General features: G+C 46.1%; 1 protein-coding gene across 1 annotated transcript in view; it reads left to right on the top strand.

The window, feature by feature from the left end:
• COL23A1 (collagen type XXIII alpha 1 chain) overlaps positions 1-15,659 on the top strand; it is a 625,256-nt gene that overhangs the window by 516,675 nt on the left and 92,922 nt on the right. The window contains exon 3 of the mRNA XM_007952985.1: positions 11,741-11,785. Within this exon, the coding sequence (XP_007951176.1) occupies positions 11,741-11,785 (45 nt within the window). The remainder of the gene's footprint in view (positions 1-11,740; positions 11,786-15,659) is intronic.

The following is a 15,659-nucleotide window of genomic DNA, read 5'->3' as shown; positions in this document are numbered from 1 at the left end:
TGGGGAGAGATTAAAATACTTTGCAGAACTGTTGTGTAGATTCAGTGAGATAAATTGCACAAAAGCCCCTGCCCTTAGGGGCTGGCAGGAGTAGGGAGCAGGGAAGGGCTGCTATGGGAATAATCAGACATCACTGTGAGAAGGAGGGGCCTGGGCAGGCTGTCTCCCTGCACAGCTGGCTGGGGCAATACTAAGGGAAGTGTTGCTGGGGGAAGCTTCCTCAGGGTAGATAGGTAGCAGGAGGGTCTAGAGAGACAATGTCTTCAAGAGCCAAAGTCTTGCTGCTGAGGCCTCAGGAGAGTTTGTTGGGGCAGGACCAGTATTTCAGGCCCCTCTTTGGAGCTGGTCAGTGGCATGAGTTCTTTGGCCAAACCAGAGATGAGGTTTGTATGAGTTAGAAATGGTTCCATTTTGTCTGGCTTTGCACAAACAACCATAACACTCCTTGGAGTTCTCTAATGTGTGAATGCTGGTCACAGGCATCCAGAGTCCTTTAGCAGCAAGCTGGGACCTTCACTGGTCAAGGCTGTGTCAGAAACCTCAGGATTTCCTTGAGAAATCCCATTCCCAGAACACTCGACCTGTGCACCCTGATTCCCAGGGCTGCAGACAGATGGTGATTAACAAGTTGCTATCAAGTTAACTCTGACTCATGGAGATCCCATGTGTGTCAATGTAGAACTGTGTTCCATTGGTTTTCAGTGGCTGACTTTTCATAAGTAGATCACCAGGCCTTTCTTCCTAGGTGCCTCTGGGTGGACACAAACCTCCAACCTTTCGCTTAACAGCTGAGTGCATTAACCATTTGCACCACCCAAGCATTGATTTAAAAAACAAAAACAAATTAATTGCTGTGACCTTTCAGAAGCAGATTGTCAGGCCTTTCTCCTGAAGTACCTCTGGGTGAACACAAACTGCCAACGTTTCCGTTAGTAGCCGAACATTTAACCATTTGTACCACCCAGATAGCCTGGGGACTGATTGTGGTGATGGTGGTGGTGGTGGTGGTGGTGATTAGGCACCGTCGAGTCAGCTCCAACTCATAGCAACCCTATGAACAACCAAATGAAACACTGCCTGGTCCTGTTTCAATCCACGTAGCCACTTTGTCAGTCCATCGCATTGAGGGCCTTCCCCTTCTTCCCTGACCCTCTACTTTACCAAGCATGATCTCCTTCTCCAGAGACCAGTACCTTCTGACAACATGACCAAAGTCCATGGAACAAAGTCTGGCCATTCTTACTTCTAAGGAGCATTCCAGCTGTCCTTCTTCCAAGACAGATTTGTTCATTCTTCTGGCAGGCCATGGTATTTTCCGTATTCTTTGCCAACACCACAATTTAAAGGCATTAAATCTTCTTCAGCCTTCCTTATTCATTTTCCAGCTTTCACATGTATATAAGGCAATTGAAGATATATGGCCTGGGTTAGGAAGCACCTTAGTCTTCAAAGTGACATCTTCACTCCTTAATACTTTAAAGAGGTCTTAAGACAAAGCAGTGTGCAATACAACATCTGATTTCTTGACTACTGCTTCCATGGGTGTTGATTGTGGATCCAAGTAAATGAAATCCCTGACAACTCCTATATTTTCTCCATTTATTATGATGTTGCCTATTGGTCAGGTTGTGAGGATTTTCATTTTCTTTATGTTGAGGTGTAATCCATACTGAAGACTGTAGTCTTTGATCTTCATCAGTAAGTGCTTCAAGTCTTCTTCACTTTCAGCAAGCAAGGTGTGGTCATCTGCATATCACACGTTGTTCATAAATTTTCCTCCAATCTTGATGCCAGGTTCTTCTTCATATAGTCCAGCTTCTTGGATTACTTGCCCAGCATAGAGATTGAATAATTATGGTGAAAAGATACAACCTCAACACACAACCTTCCTGATTTTAAACCATGCAGTATCTCCCTGTTCTGTTCGAATGACACCCTCCTGGTCTATGTACAAGCTCTTCATGAGCACAATTAAGTTTTCTGGAACTCCCATTCTTCGCAATGTAATCCATAATTTGTTGTGATCCAGAGTCAAATCCCTTTGCATAATCAACAAAACACAGGTAAACATCTTTCTGGTATTCTCTGCTTTCAGCCAAGATCCTCTGACATCAGCAATGATGCCCTCATTCCACGCCCTCTTATGAATCTACTGTGCAGTTCTGGAAGTTCCCTGTCGATATATTGCTATGAGCACTTTTGAATTATCTTCAGCAAAATTTTACTTGTCTGTGATATTAATAATATTGTTTGATAATTCCACATTCTGTTGGATCACCTTTCTTTGGAATGGATACAAGTATGGATCTCTTCCAAACCATTGACCAAGTAGCTGTCTTCCAGATTTCTTGGCATAGACAAGCCCCTACAGCACCACATCCATTTGTTGAAACATCTCAGTGAACATATTGTCAATTCCTGGAGCCTTGTTTTTTGCCAATTTCTTCTGTATAGCTTGGACTTCTTCCTTCAATACCATTGGTTCTTGATCATAATCTACCTCCTGAAATAGCTGAATATCAACCAATTCTTTTTGGTACAGTGACTCTGTGTATCTTTTCCATTGTTTGATGATGCTTTCTGCGTTGTGTAATATTTTGCCCACAGAATCCTTTCAGTATTGCAATTCAAGTCTTGAATTTTTTCTTTAGTTCTTTCAGCTTGAGAAAAGCTGAGCATATTCTCCCATTTTTGCTCTCTAACTCTAGGTCTTTGCACATTTCATTATGGGACTGAATAAGAGGTGCAAATGCCTTCAGATTGGCTGTGAACTCATGGGTTCAAGATCAGATTGTAACTGGGGGCTCAGTCAGTGTCTGGACTGCTATCCCTGCCCACAAAGTTACTAAAGTATAGCTTCTGTCATACCTTTCTTCACTTAGGGGAACACATTAGAGCCCATTTACTTGAATGTCCCAGATGCTTAGCACCCCTAGCCATTTATTTCTTGGGGTCCTATGTAGGCACCCCTTTTGTGCCCATAAGCTGGCATGTCTACAGCCAGCTAGTCTGTTTGGCAGTCTGCATACCAGTCACCAGCTGCCATCAAGTCAGTTCCAACTCATGGCAACAACCCCATGTGTGTCAGAGTAGAACTGTTCTCCATTGGGTTTCAATGGCTGATTTTTTTAGAAGTTGATCTCCAGGCCTTTCTTCCAAGGCACCTCTGGGTGGACTCAAGCCTCCATCCTTTCAGTTAGCAGCTGAACATGTTAAGCATCTGGACCACCCAGGGATTCCTCAGCTGTACAAGACAGGTATCATTCCCACCACTCCCAAGGCTTTATCCACATGGATTAGGAAACTAAGGCTCAGAGATGTTGAGTAACCTGCTCACAGTAGACAGCTTCCGTATCAGTTGTCTTTCCCCTCCCACATAGGCACCCCCTTATTGGTGTCTGTTACCCACAAGCCTCTTAAGTTTCACAGATGCCAGTGTGGTGGTACCCACCATGAAAACACAGTGACCCCACAACTGCTAGTGCCTGACTCAGAGTGGCGTGGATCCCATGCAGGGGTAGAAATAATGGCCCCTCCCCACCTCTTCATCATCTAGAAACCCTCCTGCTGGTGCAGAACACTTTTGCCAGCAGCAAACTCATTCTGCAAGACCTATCCTCTCCCACACTATCTTGGTTCCCCCATCTATACATGAGCAGTTTAATTCAGACAGACTCCCGGATGATTTCCAGGGCACCTTGAGTGTCTATATCTGTGCTGACAGTGGAAGAAGTTCTCCCACATGTAGAAAGAGAGGAAAAGTAGAAAAACAACAAGGAAAAATCTCTGTGACAAACCTCTGGGCCAGGGCTTGGTTTTGCTTGTTTGGAGCAATGTCTTAGCTGCAGGCAAACTGGACCTTCTCTCCTCAGGAGGCCTGGCCCAGATGCCTGGAGACCAAGCCAGCTGGGGAGAGGCCGTGGGTCCTCTGAGTCTGTTCTGCTACCTGCCCTGGGAGTACCACCTCCCCAGGAGCCAGGGCTGCCTGCCTGCTTCAACCAGGGTTGAACCAGCCTTTCTCCCACCTGTATTTTTGTTGTGGTGGTGGTGGTGGTTGTTAGTTGCCATTCAGTTGGCCCCTGACTCATGGCAACCCCATGCACAAGAGAAGGAAATACTTCCAGTCCCATGTCATCCTCATGATTGGTTGTGGACTGAACTACTGTGATCCATGGGGTTCTCATTTGTTGATTTTCAAAAGTAGATCACCAGGCCTTTCTTCTTGATCCATAATTCGCACTTGCTTGGTGAGTTGCAAGGCCCAACACACAGTAGGTGCTGAGTGGTGGTGGGCTGAGCGGTGGTGGGGACTGCACTCAGCACCTGGTGGTCTAGAAACTTGACCAGGGTCTGCTCCTTCTTGTTCCCTTCCAAAAGGTTTTACATCCCATGTGTGCCTGACCTCTGTTTCCAAAGGTAGCATACCAGGATCCCAGCAGCAGTCAGAAAGGAGACTAGCTCAGGCCTGCTGCCCCTCTTGCCTCTGTTTGGCCAAGTGTGGTAGATAAATTTGTATGTCAGCTTGGCTGGGCCTAGTTGAGTGGCTCTGCAGCTGGTGGTAGTTATTCCCCATGATGAGACTGGCAATCAACTCCATGGTGGGATCTACCACAAGGAGCTGAGTAGCTGCCTTTGGGAATGTGGTCTGCTTCCTGTATGTAAGGAGAAGCCTTGGGAACGGTCTCTAGCTTATGGTATGTTTGAACCCTGCATGTAGCTATGTCATTGTTCAACAGGCTGTCATGCTCCGCCATCCTTGGGACTTACAGTGGATTTGAATTAATGGCCTACCATGTTGTTTGGTAACATTGGGACTGTGTCATTTTATTTGTCGACCTTGGGCTTGTAAGCCTCAGCAGCTAGTAGCTGTCTGAGTGAAGCCTCTAGCTTCAGTGGGCTGGGAGCAAGAGGCAGAGCTAAAGCCCAAAGTCGAGGGGCTTTCACCTAGCCCCTAGAGCCTGGCACTTGGAACTTGGACTTCTAGCCTCCTGAACTGTAAGAGAATAAACTCCTGTTTGTTAAGGCCATCCCATTTGTGGGATATCTTCCTGTCAGAGCGGCACAAGGTAACCAGAACATTAAGTCTTGCCACCTCCATCTTCCAGTTGTTGTGTGGCAATGAGTTGATTCCAACTCATAGTGACCCAAAGGACAGAGTAGAACTGCCCCATCGGGTGCCCTAGGCTATGATCTTTACAAGGAACCTGTAGTAGGGGAGAAAGGAAGGCAAGATTACTCCCTGTCTGAACAGCCTGTCCTCATCAAACCAGGCAGTCCTGTGTCCTTTCTAAGCCCTGCATCTTGTTGATTTGATGGTCTTGTGTGTTTGTACAGTAAATATATATGTATATATACATTTGTCGTTTCAATATTTTTTATATGTATAGTTCAGTAACATTAATGACCTTCATCATGTTATTCAGACATCATATTATCTGCTTTCAATTTTTCTATTACCATTAACAAAAGTTCGATGTCCCCTAATAAATACCTCTCCCTTCCCATCTCATGCCCGCTTCTTCTAACCACTAATAGGTTTTGGTCTCTCTGCATTTGAATGTCCTAGATATTTCAATATGTGAGATCATATAATATTTGTCCTTTTGTAACTGACTTATTTCACTCAGCATATTATTTTCAAGGTTCATCCATGTGGTAGCTTGAGTCAGGATTTCATTTCTCTTTATGGCTGAAAAATATCCCATTGCATAGATATACCACTTTCTTTTATCCATTTATCTGTTGATGGACATTTTAGGTTGTTTCATTGGCTTGGAAGTCTTTTACTATTATTATTATCATTGTGAAAATATACACAGCAAAACATTTGCCAAGTCAACAATTTCTACATGTATATTTCAGTGACATTGATTATATTCTTCATTGTTGTGCAGCCATTAGGACTTGACAGTCTATTAAAGTAAACCCTGGGAAATGGTGGGGAGGGACCTTAGGCCTTTTAAACATCCATTCCTTCCCTCCTTCCTTCCTTCTTGCCTGCAACAAATGTCACCTGATCCTACCCAGCTCTGGGAGTTGAGGGTGCAGAGTTTCATCAGATGCAGCCTCTACACACTACAGTGAACTGACTTCTGTGAGGAGGAGGGAAAATCAAAGATGGTGGAAAGGTGGTAAAGGAGAGACTGGCTGTGGGGCTGAAAGGGTTGCCTGATGCTGAGGAGAATACACCCTAGGCTGGGGGGTGGCACAGGAGGATGTAACAGGATGATACCCAGGTGGTTTCTGCCTGGTACAGATGTAGCCTTCATTTAGGAGGAAGGACTACTGAGAAGACCACTTTGGGAATGGGGAGATGAGCTTGGGCTTGGATACATTGCCTGCCAGGAGGTTGTCCCAGAGATGGTTGAACACTGCAGCATCAATCTCAGTTCTACCAAAGGGGATCAAATGGACCAAGTCTTCAGTCTTCTTTGGAAGATTCATTCATTCACTCACTCAGCCAATAGCTATTGAGCACTCACTATGTGAGAGACAAAACGCCAACTCTAGGTAAATGGGTATGAAAGAAAACAAAGTTGCTGTCTTCAAAGGGCTTATAGTTTAGTAAGGGTGGTGTCAAGAAACCAGAGTGAAAGGTGGGCTGGTGGTCAGTATATGACTTATATGCATGGAACCTCCCCTATGGGGTTGGGGTTGGCTCTGAAAGTGGCTCATTGGCACCCTCATTCTTCTCCAAGGAGGTCCTCTCAGGTGAAAGCCTGCCCAGCTGCCAAGCCTTTAGTCTCACAAACCCTGTGTGCCCCATAACACCCCAAGCCCATGCCCAGCTCTTGCCTGCCTGACCAAGCCCTGGGGAGCTTCCCCACGGGCCCTAGGAGGCAAGCCCTCTGCCCCCTCTGGGCAGCCTCTTGCCTGCCCAGCATCCCTCTGCACTGAGCCTTCTGCCTAACCACACCACCCAGACAAAGCACCCAGACAAACCACCCAGACGAACCACCCAGACAAATCCATTCATTCAGCCAGCTCAATGGAGGCAAATGTCTTCATCTGGCTTGAGTTACACAGATGGAGAATTTCAGTCATGCCCAGTAATGGTCATCAGAAAACCTCCGTGCTACCCTGCTCCCAGAGCAATGAGAGAGGTCACTCTCCAGTATGAGCGCCTCCTGTTAGCATCCCACACCTCAGCCTAAGGCAAACCCAGCCTGGCAGAGCTGAGCACCAGCCTCCCATGGCCTGGCCAGAGCCCAGAAACCAGGGACCAACTCACAGGTGCTTGGAGGAAAGCAGAGTGTCCTCTCTCTTGAGAGCAGAAGACATGATGCCATCTGTGCTGAAAGAGCTCCTATCTCACATACTCAATCGCCCTAAAACCTCACATCCAGAGATCCAAGGGTGCTGACCAACTCCCCAAACATGGGCCAACTCTCACAACACTGTCTGCCCACACTAGGAGTTGGGGTGGAAATCAAGCCATGTGCCATGACAGGCAAAGATGTTCATGAGGCCCCGGGAGGCCATTAGCAGAGAATGTGGTAGTGGACATGGAGGTGCCTCATAAGCCGTGGAGCCCACATAGGTGTGAGAAGCCAGAATCTGTTATGAAGGTGCCAGGATTCTAGCCTCACACTCCGCACAGCCCTGGGTGATTCCAGCTCAAAAGCCAAACTTAAAGTCTATGTCCAGGATCAGGGAAAAGCAAGAGCTGTGTAACTGGCAGGGATTTCTGCCCTCAAATCTCAGAAGTACAAGAAATAGCATGTTTAATTTTTGAATTTTGTTTAATAATATTGACTTCAAGCCTCCATTCCACCAGGCCGACAACAAACTCATTCTCAACTCACCCTCGGGCCTGTGTCAGGGTCAGACGTAGCACTGAGATGCTCCTCTGGGATCCACAGACATCCCATCCCTTTTCCCATTCTTTCTCACTGTTTCTAAGAGTTCCTCTGTTATGGATTGAATTGTGTCCCCAAAATAGATAAGTTGAAGTCCTAACTCCTGGTGCCTGTGAACATGACCTTGTTTAGAAATAGTCTTTGAAAATGTTATCAGTTGCATTAACATGAGGTCTTACTGGAATATAAGAAGCCCTGGTGACACAACAATTAAGTGTTCAACTGGTATCCAAAATGTTGGTAGTTTGAACCCACCCAGAAGCTCTGTGGGAAAAAGATGTGGCAATCTGCTCCCATAAAGATTACAGCCTAGAAAACTCTATGGAACCGTTGTACTCCATCAGATGAGGTAGCCATGAGTTATGATCAACGAGATGGCACACAATAACAACATACTAGAGCAGGGTAGGTCATAATTCCATTTGAATGGTCTCCTTGTAAAAGATGAAAGGACAGAGAGAGAATGTGACAACTTACCAACAAGCCAGGAAACTCCAAGGAATACCTGGGACCACCAGGAGCTAGAAGAAATAAGGAAGGATCTTCCCTGAGCCTTCAGAGAGAACATGTCTCAGCTGACATGTTGACTTGGACTTCTAGTCTCCAGAACTATGAAACAATAAATTTCTGTTCGTATAAGCCACCCAGTTTTGGTTTTTTGTTACAGCAGCACTAGGAAATGAATGCACTGTCCTCTCCTTACTCAGGGCACCAGGAGAAGGCTTCACTAGGCTCCCCTTCAGTGCCTCTGATCCAGGCTGCTTCTGCTTTTCTGCCCTACCCAGCCCCCAGGTCATGGGAACACAAGTGGTCATGGCCATCTGCTTGAAATCAGGGGAAAGGAAAAAGACACACATACATGCACAGACACACACACATAATTTTCAGTGAAATATCCTGCTCTGGTGGCAATGTAATTAAAGCATTGGGCTGCTAACCAAAAGGTCAGCAACTGGAACCCACCAGCTGCTGTGCAGGAGAAAGATGAGGTAGTCTTCTTCCACAAAGATTTACAGCCTGGAAATCTGATGGGGCAATTCTACTCTGTCCTATAAAGTTGCTATGAGTCAAATTCAACTCAATGGCAGTGAGTTTGATTTTTGGTTTTATCCTGCCTCAGATCTGATGTATGGTCAATCTCCTGCCTCTCCTCACAGGTTGGTCTTGGAATTCTTGAGGGATCTTGGGGTTGACTTTTGCAGGAAAGGGCAGTTCCTTATAATATGGTCACAGCAAAGTACCACCTCCATCACCTCCAAACCCAGCACAGAGCCTGATATGCAGTGGGTGAGAAGATAGAGATAAAAAAGAAATGTGATTTAAAATTGCAAATTTCTACCACCCATCTGTTAGTTTGTCTGCTGTGGTGGCTAATGTGTTGCTCTGACACTGAATGCTATCCCACCAGCATTTCAAATACCAGCAGGGTCATCCATGGTGGATAGGTTTCAGTGGTGCTTCCAGATTAGGAAGAAAGGCCTGATGATCCACTTCCAAAAATTAGACAATGAAAACCATATGGATCCCAACAGAACATTGTGCAATAGAGAGCTGGAAGATGAGCTCCCTAGGTTGGAAGGCAATTAAAATACAAAGTGGCCGCAACTATGGACTCAGCATACCAACAATCATGAAGATGGCACAGAACTGGACAACACTTCATTCTGTTATACATTTAAAAAAAAAAAAAAAACACCTCACCGTCGTCAAGTTGATTTCGACTCATAGCGACCCCTCCTTGGGTTTCCGAGGCAGTATCACTACGGAAGTAGATCACCCAGTCTTCCTTCTGAGGATTTGAACTGCCAGCCTTTTGATTAGCAGTCAAATGCCTTAGGCACTATGCCACTAGATATATATGAACTGGAGCTGACTCAGCGGCGACTAACAATAATACCGTATGCAATTTTACTTCTGCCCACCTTTTCCTCTGGCATCTGAGAAAGTGAGAGAATGTAAAGATAGTTAGACTCATAGGGTCTAGAGGAGGGGAGTGAAAATGGAGGCAGAGAAGGCAAAGGGGCCTCAGAAATGTTTTCAGCAAGCTCCAGGAGAGGTAGCAAAGATAGGGGCATTAACTGAGGCCTGAGGCCCCCACTCCAATAACATGAGGTAAAGCACAGATGAGAGGGGCCAGGGCCCAAAGTGGTCTTGGCACAATGAAGGTATGGACCTCTGACTGGGAAAAGGGCTGGCTGCGTCTCAGGTCACTCAGAGCTCTTTCCTTCTTCAACATCATGGTCACTCAGGTCTCAAACGCTGGCGTGGGGTAGAGGGGTAGAAGGCAGAGACAGGATGACCTGCATCATAAATTCAGAAAGACTTGAACCATGAAGGTGGAGGACTGAGTATGGAAAAAATGTGTGTCTGTGTGCACATTATCTGCAACAAATCATGACACATTTATAAGCATCTCCCTGAAACTGAGGAAGGGAGACACAAAAGGTTCTAGTGAGAAAAGGGATAGTAGCTGGATACTATAGTGCCTGTTATTATTGAATTTAAGCATCTCCAAGGTTGGGCAATCTACTTCTGTAGTGATACTGCCTCGGAAACCCAAGGAGGGGTCACTATGAGTCGGATCCAACTCGATGGGAGTGAGAATACCATGTTTATGGTGTTGGCCAAGAATATTACCAAAGACTACTAGAAGAATGAACAAATCTGTCTTAGAGGAGGTGCAGCCAAGACAGTGCACCTTGGAAGCAAAGAAGGCAAGAGTTCATCTCACATACTTTGAACATGTTCTCAAGTGGGATCAGTCCCTGCAGGAGGACATCAAGCTGTCAAGCAGAAGGTCAGCATAAAACAGGAAGACTCTCAAAGAGATGGATTGACACAGTGTCTGTAATAATGAGCTCAAACATGGCAATTATTGTGAGGATAGCACAGGACCAGGCAGTGTTTTGTTCTGTTGTACATATAGCATCACTATGAGTCAGAACCAACTCAATGATACCTAACAAAAACAACCAACAAAACATTACCATGGTAGGTCTTTATTTGGTGTGTTGTCTATGCTGTTTTATTTTGTTATTGTTAGCTGCCATCAAGTCCACCCCGACTCACGGCAACCCCTATGCATAGTGGGATAGTATGCTACCCAGTCCTATGCCATCCCCATAATTGCTTGCTGATGAGACTGTTGTGGTCCATAGTTTTCATTGGCTGATCTTCAGAAGTAGATCACCAGGCCTTTCTTCCTAGTCCATCTTAGTCTGGAAGTGCCTCTGTGACCCATTCAGCATCATAGCAACACACAAGCTGGCACTGACAAACAAGAGTACACGAGGTACATTGGCTGGAAATCAAACCTGGCTCTCTGTCATAGAAGGCAAAAATTCTACCACTGAACCACCACAGCCCAGATCATTTTATTTAAGTAAATATTAAAAAGCATTGATCAGAGCTTTTGTAAAATCATTCCCACCTTCTGCCTTGTTTTTCTCATAAGTCTGAAGTTTCTCAGCTGCAAACTCTTCTACCTCAAGAGCCTCCAGGTAGTAAGAACTTTTGACTGGAGAAGGACTGCTGTAAGAACAGGTGGGCAGGTGTTCCTGTGAATGAATAAATGAACAGATGATTGGATAACTGAATGAATGAATGAGTGAGGCATGAGGAATGCAGGAAGTGGGGGGACAAGGTCAGAGGAGCAAGACCTCAGTAGCTCCAGAAGAAAGGGGAATCTCCCTTTTCTCCCGCACCCCACCAGCTGGCAGGGCATGGTGAGAAGGCTGCCCCCAAGATACTAGTACATGGTGAACCCACATGTGTGAGCCGAGCAAGCCCTTAAAGTTGGAGTGAGCCAGCCACCAGCAGGCTGAGCCAAGCCCACTGGCTTCCCTTCTCAACAAGAATGTCTGCCTTGTCTTCTTGCTTAGGTCCCCCTGGACGGCGTGGCAAGCCTGGACGAAGAGGCGATCCTGGTGAGTCCAGGTTTTCTCATTTCCTAACCTGAGGCTGGGAATCTGCATTGACCTGGGACTTGATGGAGGTGCTGGACCCCGCCTCCCCAGTAGTCATGACATTCAGTCCTAGGTCAAGACTTCTTCTCACTTCCAATTCCAGCCATTGTCCCTGGAGCCACAGAACCCAGCATGGCTTTTTGTGGCTCCTTGACATCCATGATTTCAGGGACTGTCCCCTCAATATCCTCAGCCATTCCTTGCAGCTTACTATCTACTGTGGAAACTTCAGTCCCAGTCCCCTCTCTGAGTCTCTGTACTGAATCCCTCAGTACATGTACCAGTTCATCTGGGTGTCTCCTCTCCCTCCCCACACTTGGCCCATTCTCCTTTCTAGAGAACAGAACCACCAGGAGAAGACTCTTGCAACTTCTTCCATATGACCTGTGCTCACTCATACTGGCCTCCCCTTTTCCTCCTGCCATCTTCTTCCATCTTGCCCTGGGACCCGCTCTTGTCCACCCTGACTTCAGCTGTACCTGAGTTTCCCCTCTTCACTTCACCTTTTTCCTCTTCCTGAAAAAGTCCTCAAGTCTGTTCCCCCCCCCAAAAAAAAAAAAAGAACTTCCTTTGTACATGCCCCCATAGTGCTCTCTTTCCCTCTGCCCTGCAGAGCAGCTTTCCTGAGGAGGCATCTACCTTTCTCCTCAGCTCTGCCCTCCACTCAGCCACAGCTACCCCAACCTCTTTACCTCTAATTTCACTGGGAATGTCCCAACCAGAATCAACAATGGCCTCCACTTGACCACACCAACAAGCACTTCACTATCTTTGTCTTTCTTTTTTTCTTCTTATTGTAGTAAAATTATATATAACAAAACATTTGCCAATGCAACATTTTATCCATGCACAAAGTGACATCAATTTTATTCATCATGTTGTGCAAGTATCACCATTATCCTTTTCCAAATTATTCCATCTCCCTGAACATAAACTCAGTGCCCCTTAAGCAATAACTGCCCCTTCCCTCCCCACCTCTGGTTACCACTAATAAATGTTGGTTTCTATGTATTTGCCTATTTCATATAAATGGATCATATAAGATTTATCTTTTTGTGACTGACATTTCACTAAGCATAATGTTTTCAAGGTTCATCCATGCATAGCATGTATCATAATTTCACTTCTCTTTATGGCTGAATAATATTTTGTTGTGTATATGTACTCCATTTTAGTTTATCCATTTAACTGTTGATGGACACTTGGGTTTTTTCCACCTTTTGGCTATTGTGACAAACACTGCAGTGAACATTGATGTACATGTGTCTGCATTCTTGTCTTCACTCCTTTTGGGTATGTCTTTTTCTTCTTGACCTTCATTATTGGCTGCTCCCTCCTTCCATGATCTTGTGGCCCAGATTTCCTCCCACATCACTGTCCTCTTCTTCTCTGCATTTTTATAGGGCCCTACTGGCCCCTTGGGAGCTCTGGTGGCATAGTTCCTAAGGCATTTGACTGCTAACCAGAAGGCTGGCAGTTCAAAGCCACCAACCAGTCCTTAGAAGGAAGATTGGGCAATCTACTTCCGTAGTGATACCGCCTCAGAAACCCAAGGAGGGGTCGTGATTAGTCAGATCCTCCTTTATACCCACAGTCTCCCAGTCCTGTGGAGTCAGCTATCCCCATGACACCAACAACACCCACCTCCCTGCCTCCAGCTCAGTCCTTCCCTCTGGGCCTTGCTGGCTGGACATAACCCACCCCCAAAACCCTTCAAGACCCCAACCTACTCTCCTCGCAGGGAGCAGACCTTCAGCCAGCAGACCCCTGGGCATCATCCTGGGCCCCTCCCCTCCCACTTTCCACACCAAGTCCTAGTAAGCCTCCTCCTAGATACATCTCCCACCCTTGTCCCCTTCTGTGTCCCCACCACCACAGCCCCCTGTAGCACTCTGTGCCCCCAGCCCCCTCCTCCAGCCTCATGCATATCCATGGTCGCTTCACCTCTCAGAAGAGCCTTTAGTCTTGTGTTCACCCCTACCCAAAATATCTCCGCCTCCACTCTGACCCTGAGTTCATACTTTTTGTCCTTTGAGCCTCACTCAAGTATCCCCTGCAAAAATCCCTCTCTAACTCTCTGGCTAGAGGGTATCAGCCTGATTCTACAGCTTCCAGCACAGAGCCTGTCATGGAGTGGGCATAAATCAGAGAATGAATGAATGAACACATCGGTCCTACTTAAACCTATTGCCATTGAATCAGTTCTGACTCATAGTGACCTCATGTGTTGCAGAGTAGAAATGTGCTCCATAGGGTCTTCAATGGCTGTAATCCTATGGAAATACATCATCAGGCCTTTCTTCTTCTGGGTGCATGCAACTGCCAACCTTTTCATTGGTAGCCAAGTGCAGACTATTTGCACCACCTAGGAAACTTCACAAGGAGGGGGATGTAGTGAAGTCATATGGACTCAGAGATTCCAGGGCAGGTTCTCATGGAACCTCTGAGCCTTCCTCCTGGGGTCAGGCTTCTTGCTTTTTGATCAGCTTCTTGTTCCTTGTATACTCAACCAAACTCACTGCCATTGAGTCAGATCCAACTCATAGTGACCCCTCCTTGGGTCTCCAAGGCAGTATCTCTACAAAAGTAGATGGCCCAATCTTCCTTCCGAGACCGTCCAAATAATCTACCTAGAATTCACTGGTAGCAACACTCCTCCTTCATGTTTCTCTTTGTGCTGTGATTTCCAAAAGCTAAGCCTATTTTGTGTTTGGCCACTAGAGCTCCTTTAGTCTGGGTTGTGTGTGTGACATCCTTCTGCACCACCTCACCTCCAAACACACATGTCATCACTCAGTTCTTGTTTTCTACCCTCATAAAAGTTTTTATTGCCTTTTACTGTAAGCTCCTGACAGCTTTTTGGAAGGATATGAAGAATATATAGTAAAAATATAGTAGTTTTTTTAGAACAAGGTATGAAATTATTCAATTTACTCAACGTACTCAAAAACCCCATTAGAATGATGACTCCAGTTTACAGTAAGACAAGGAATTATGGAATTCCTGGAATTGTGCTGAGTCCCTTCCTGTCCTTCATGATTCGAATGTATTATTATCCCCATTTTGCAAGTAAGGAAACTGAGGCTCCTAGGGAAGAAGTATCTTATCTAAAGTCAGCTGCTGGGAAAGGTGTGGGCAGTACCTCCTCCCATTTGCTGCTCTTTCTCCTGTAGGTGTCCTAAATTTTCTGTCTGTCAGAGAATGGTGTGACCAGCAAAGAACAGACATCTGTCCTTGATTGGCTTTGGCTGGGCCTGGTGTTTGTTTCTAGATAGTTTCACACACATGCACATCCTGACTTCAGCTCCTTCCCTTGTGCGAACCAGGCCTTTTCCTGTCCCAGCTGAGCCCAGGGAGAAAGGCTCATTTTTGCCCCGATGGGACAATATTTACCTGAGATGCCTTTAGCAGCTGCTCCAGGCACACATATAGGACTGACTCTGCCTGCTTGTGGGAGGCAGATCTTCTCAAGCTCCCAGTGGAATTCTTTGTCTGGAAATGCTTCATGGCCCTGCATCTCTATCTGTAGTGGAATGGATTTCTCACCACCATTCTTGTCTGTTTCTCACCTCCATTCTTGTCTGTTTCTCACCTTGGGAAGGCAAGTGGCTGAGCCAATGGAGCCCAGCCCTGTCCCGGAACTCTGGGATCCTCTTTCTAGCATTGTTGGGCCAGATCCTTTTTCCTCCAAGACCCTACCTCCCCCAAAAGAGTCCAGCCCTCTATCTTGGCTCCCACAGCCTCAGACACCTCTCTGTGTCCCAGCATTTTCCCCACCTGGTGTGATTATCTGCAAACTTGATTTATCCTCCCCCAAAGCATGAACTCCTCAGGG

Source organism: Orycteropus afer, unplaced genomic scaffold (assembly GCF_000298275.1).
Source record: "Orycteropus afer afer isolate SDZICR_OR568_19922 unplaced genomic scaffold, OryAfe1.0 scaffold00366, whole genome shotgun sequence".
Lineage (NCBI taxonomy): Eukaryota > Metazoa > Chordata > Mammalia > Tubulidentata > Orycteropodidae > Orycteropus > Orycteropus afer.
The sequence above is the reverse complement of the archived record's forward strand: the minus strand, read 5'-3'. Positions and strand labels throughout refer to the sequence as shown.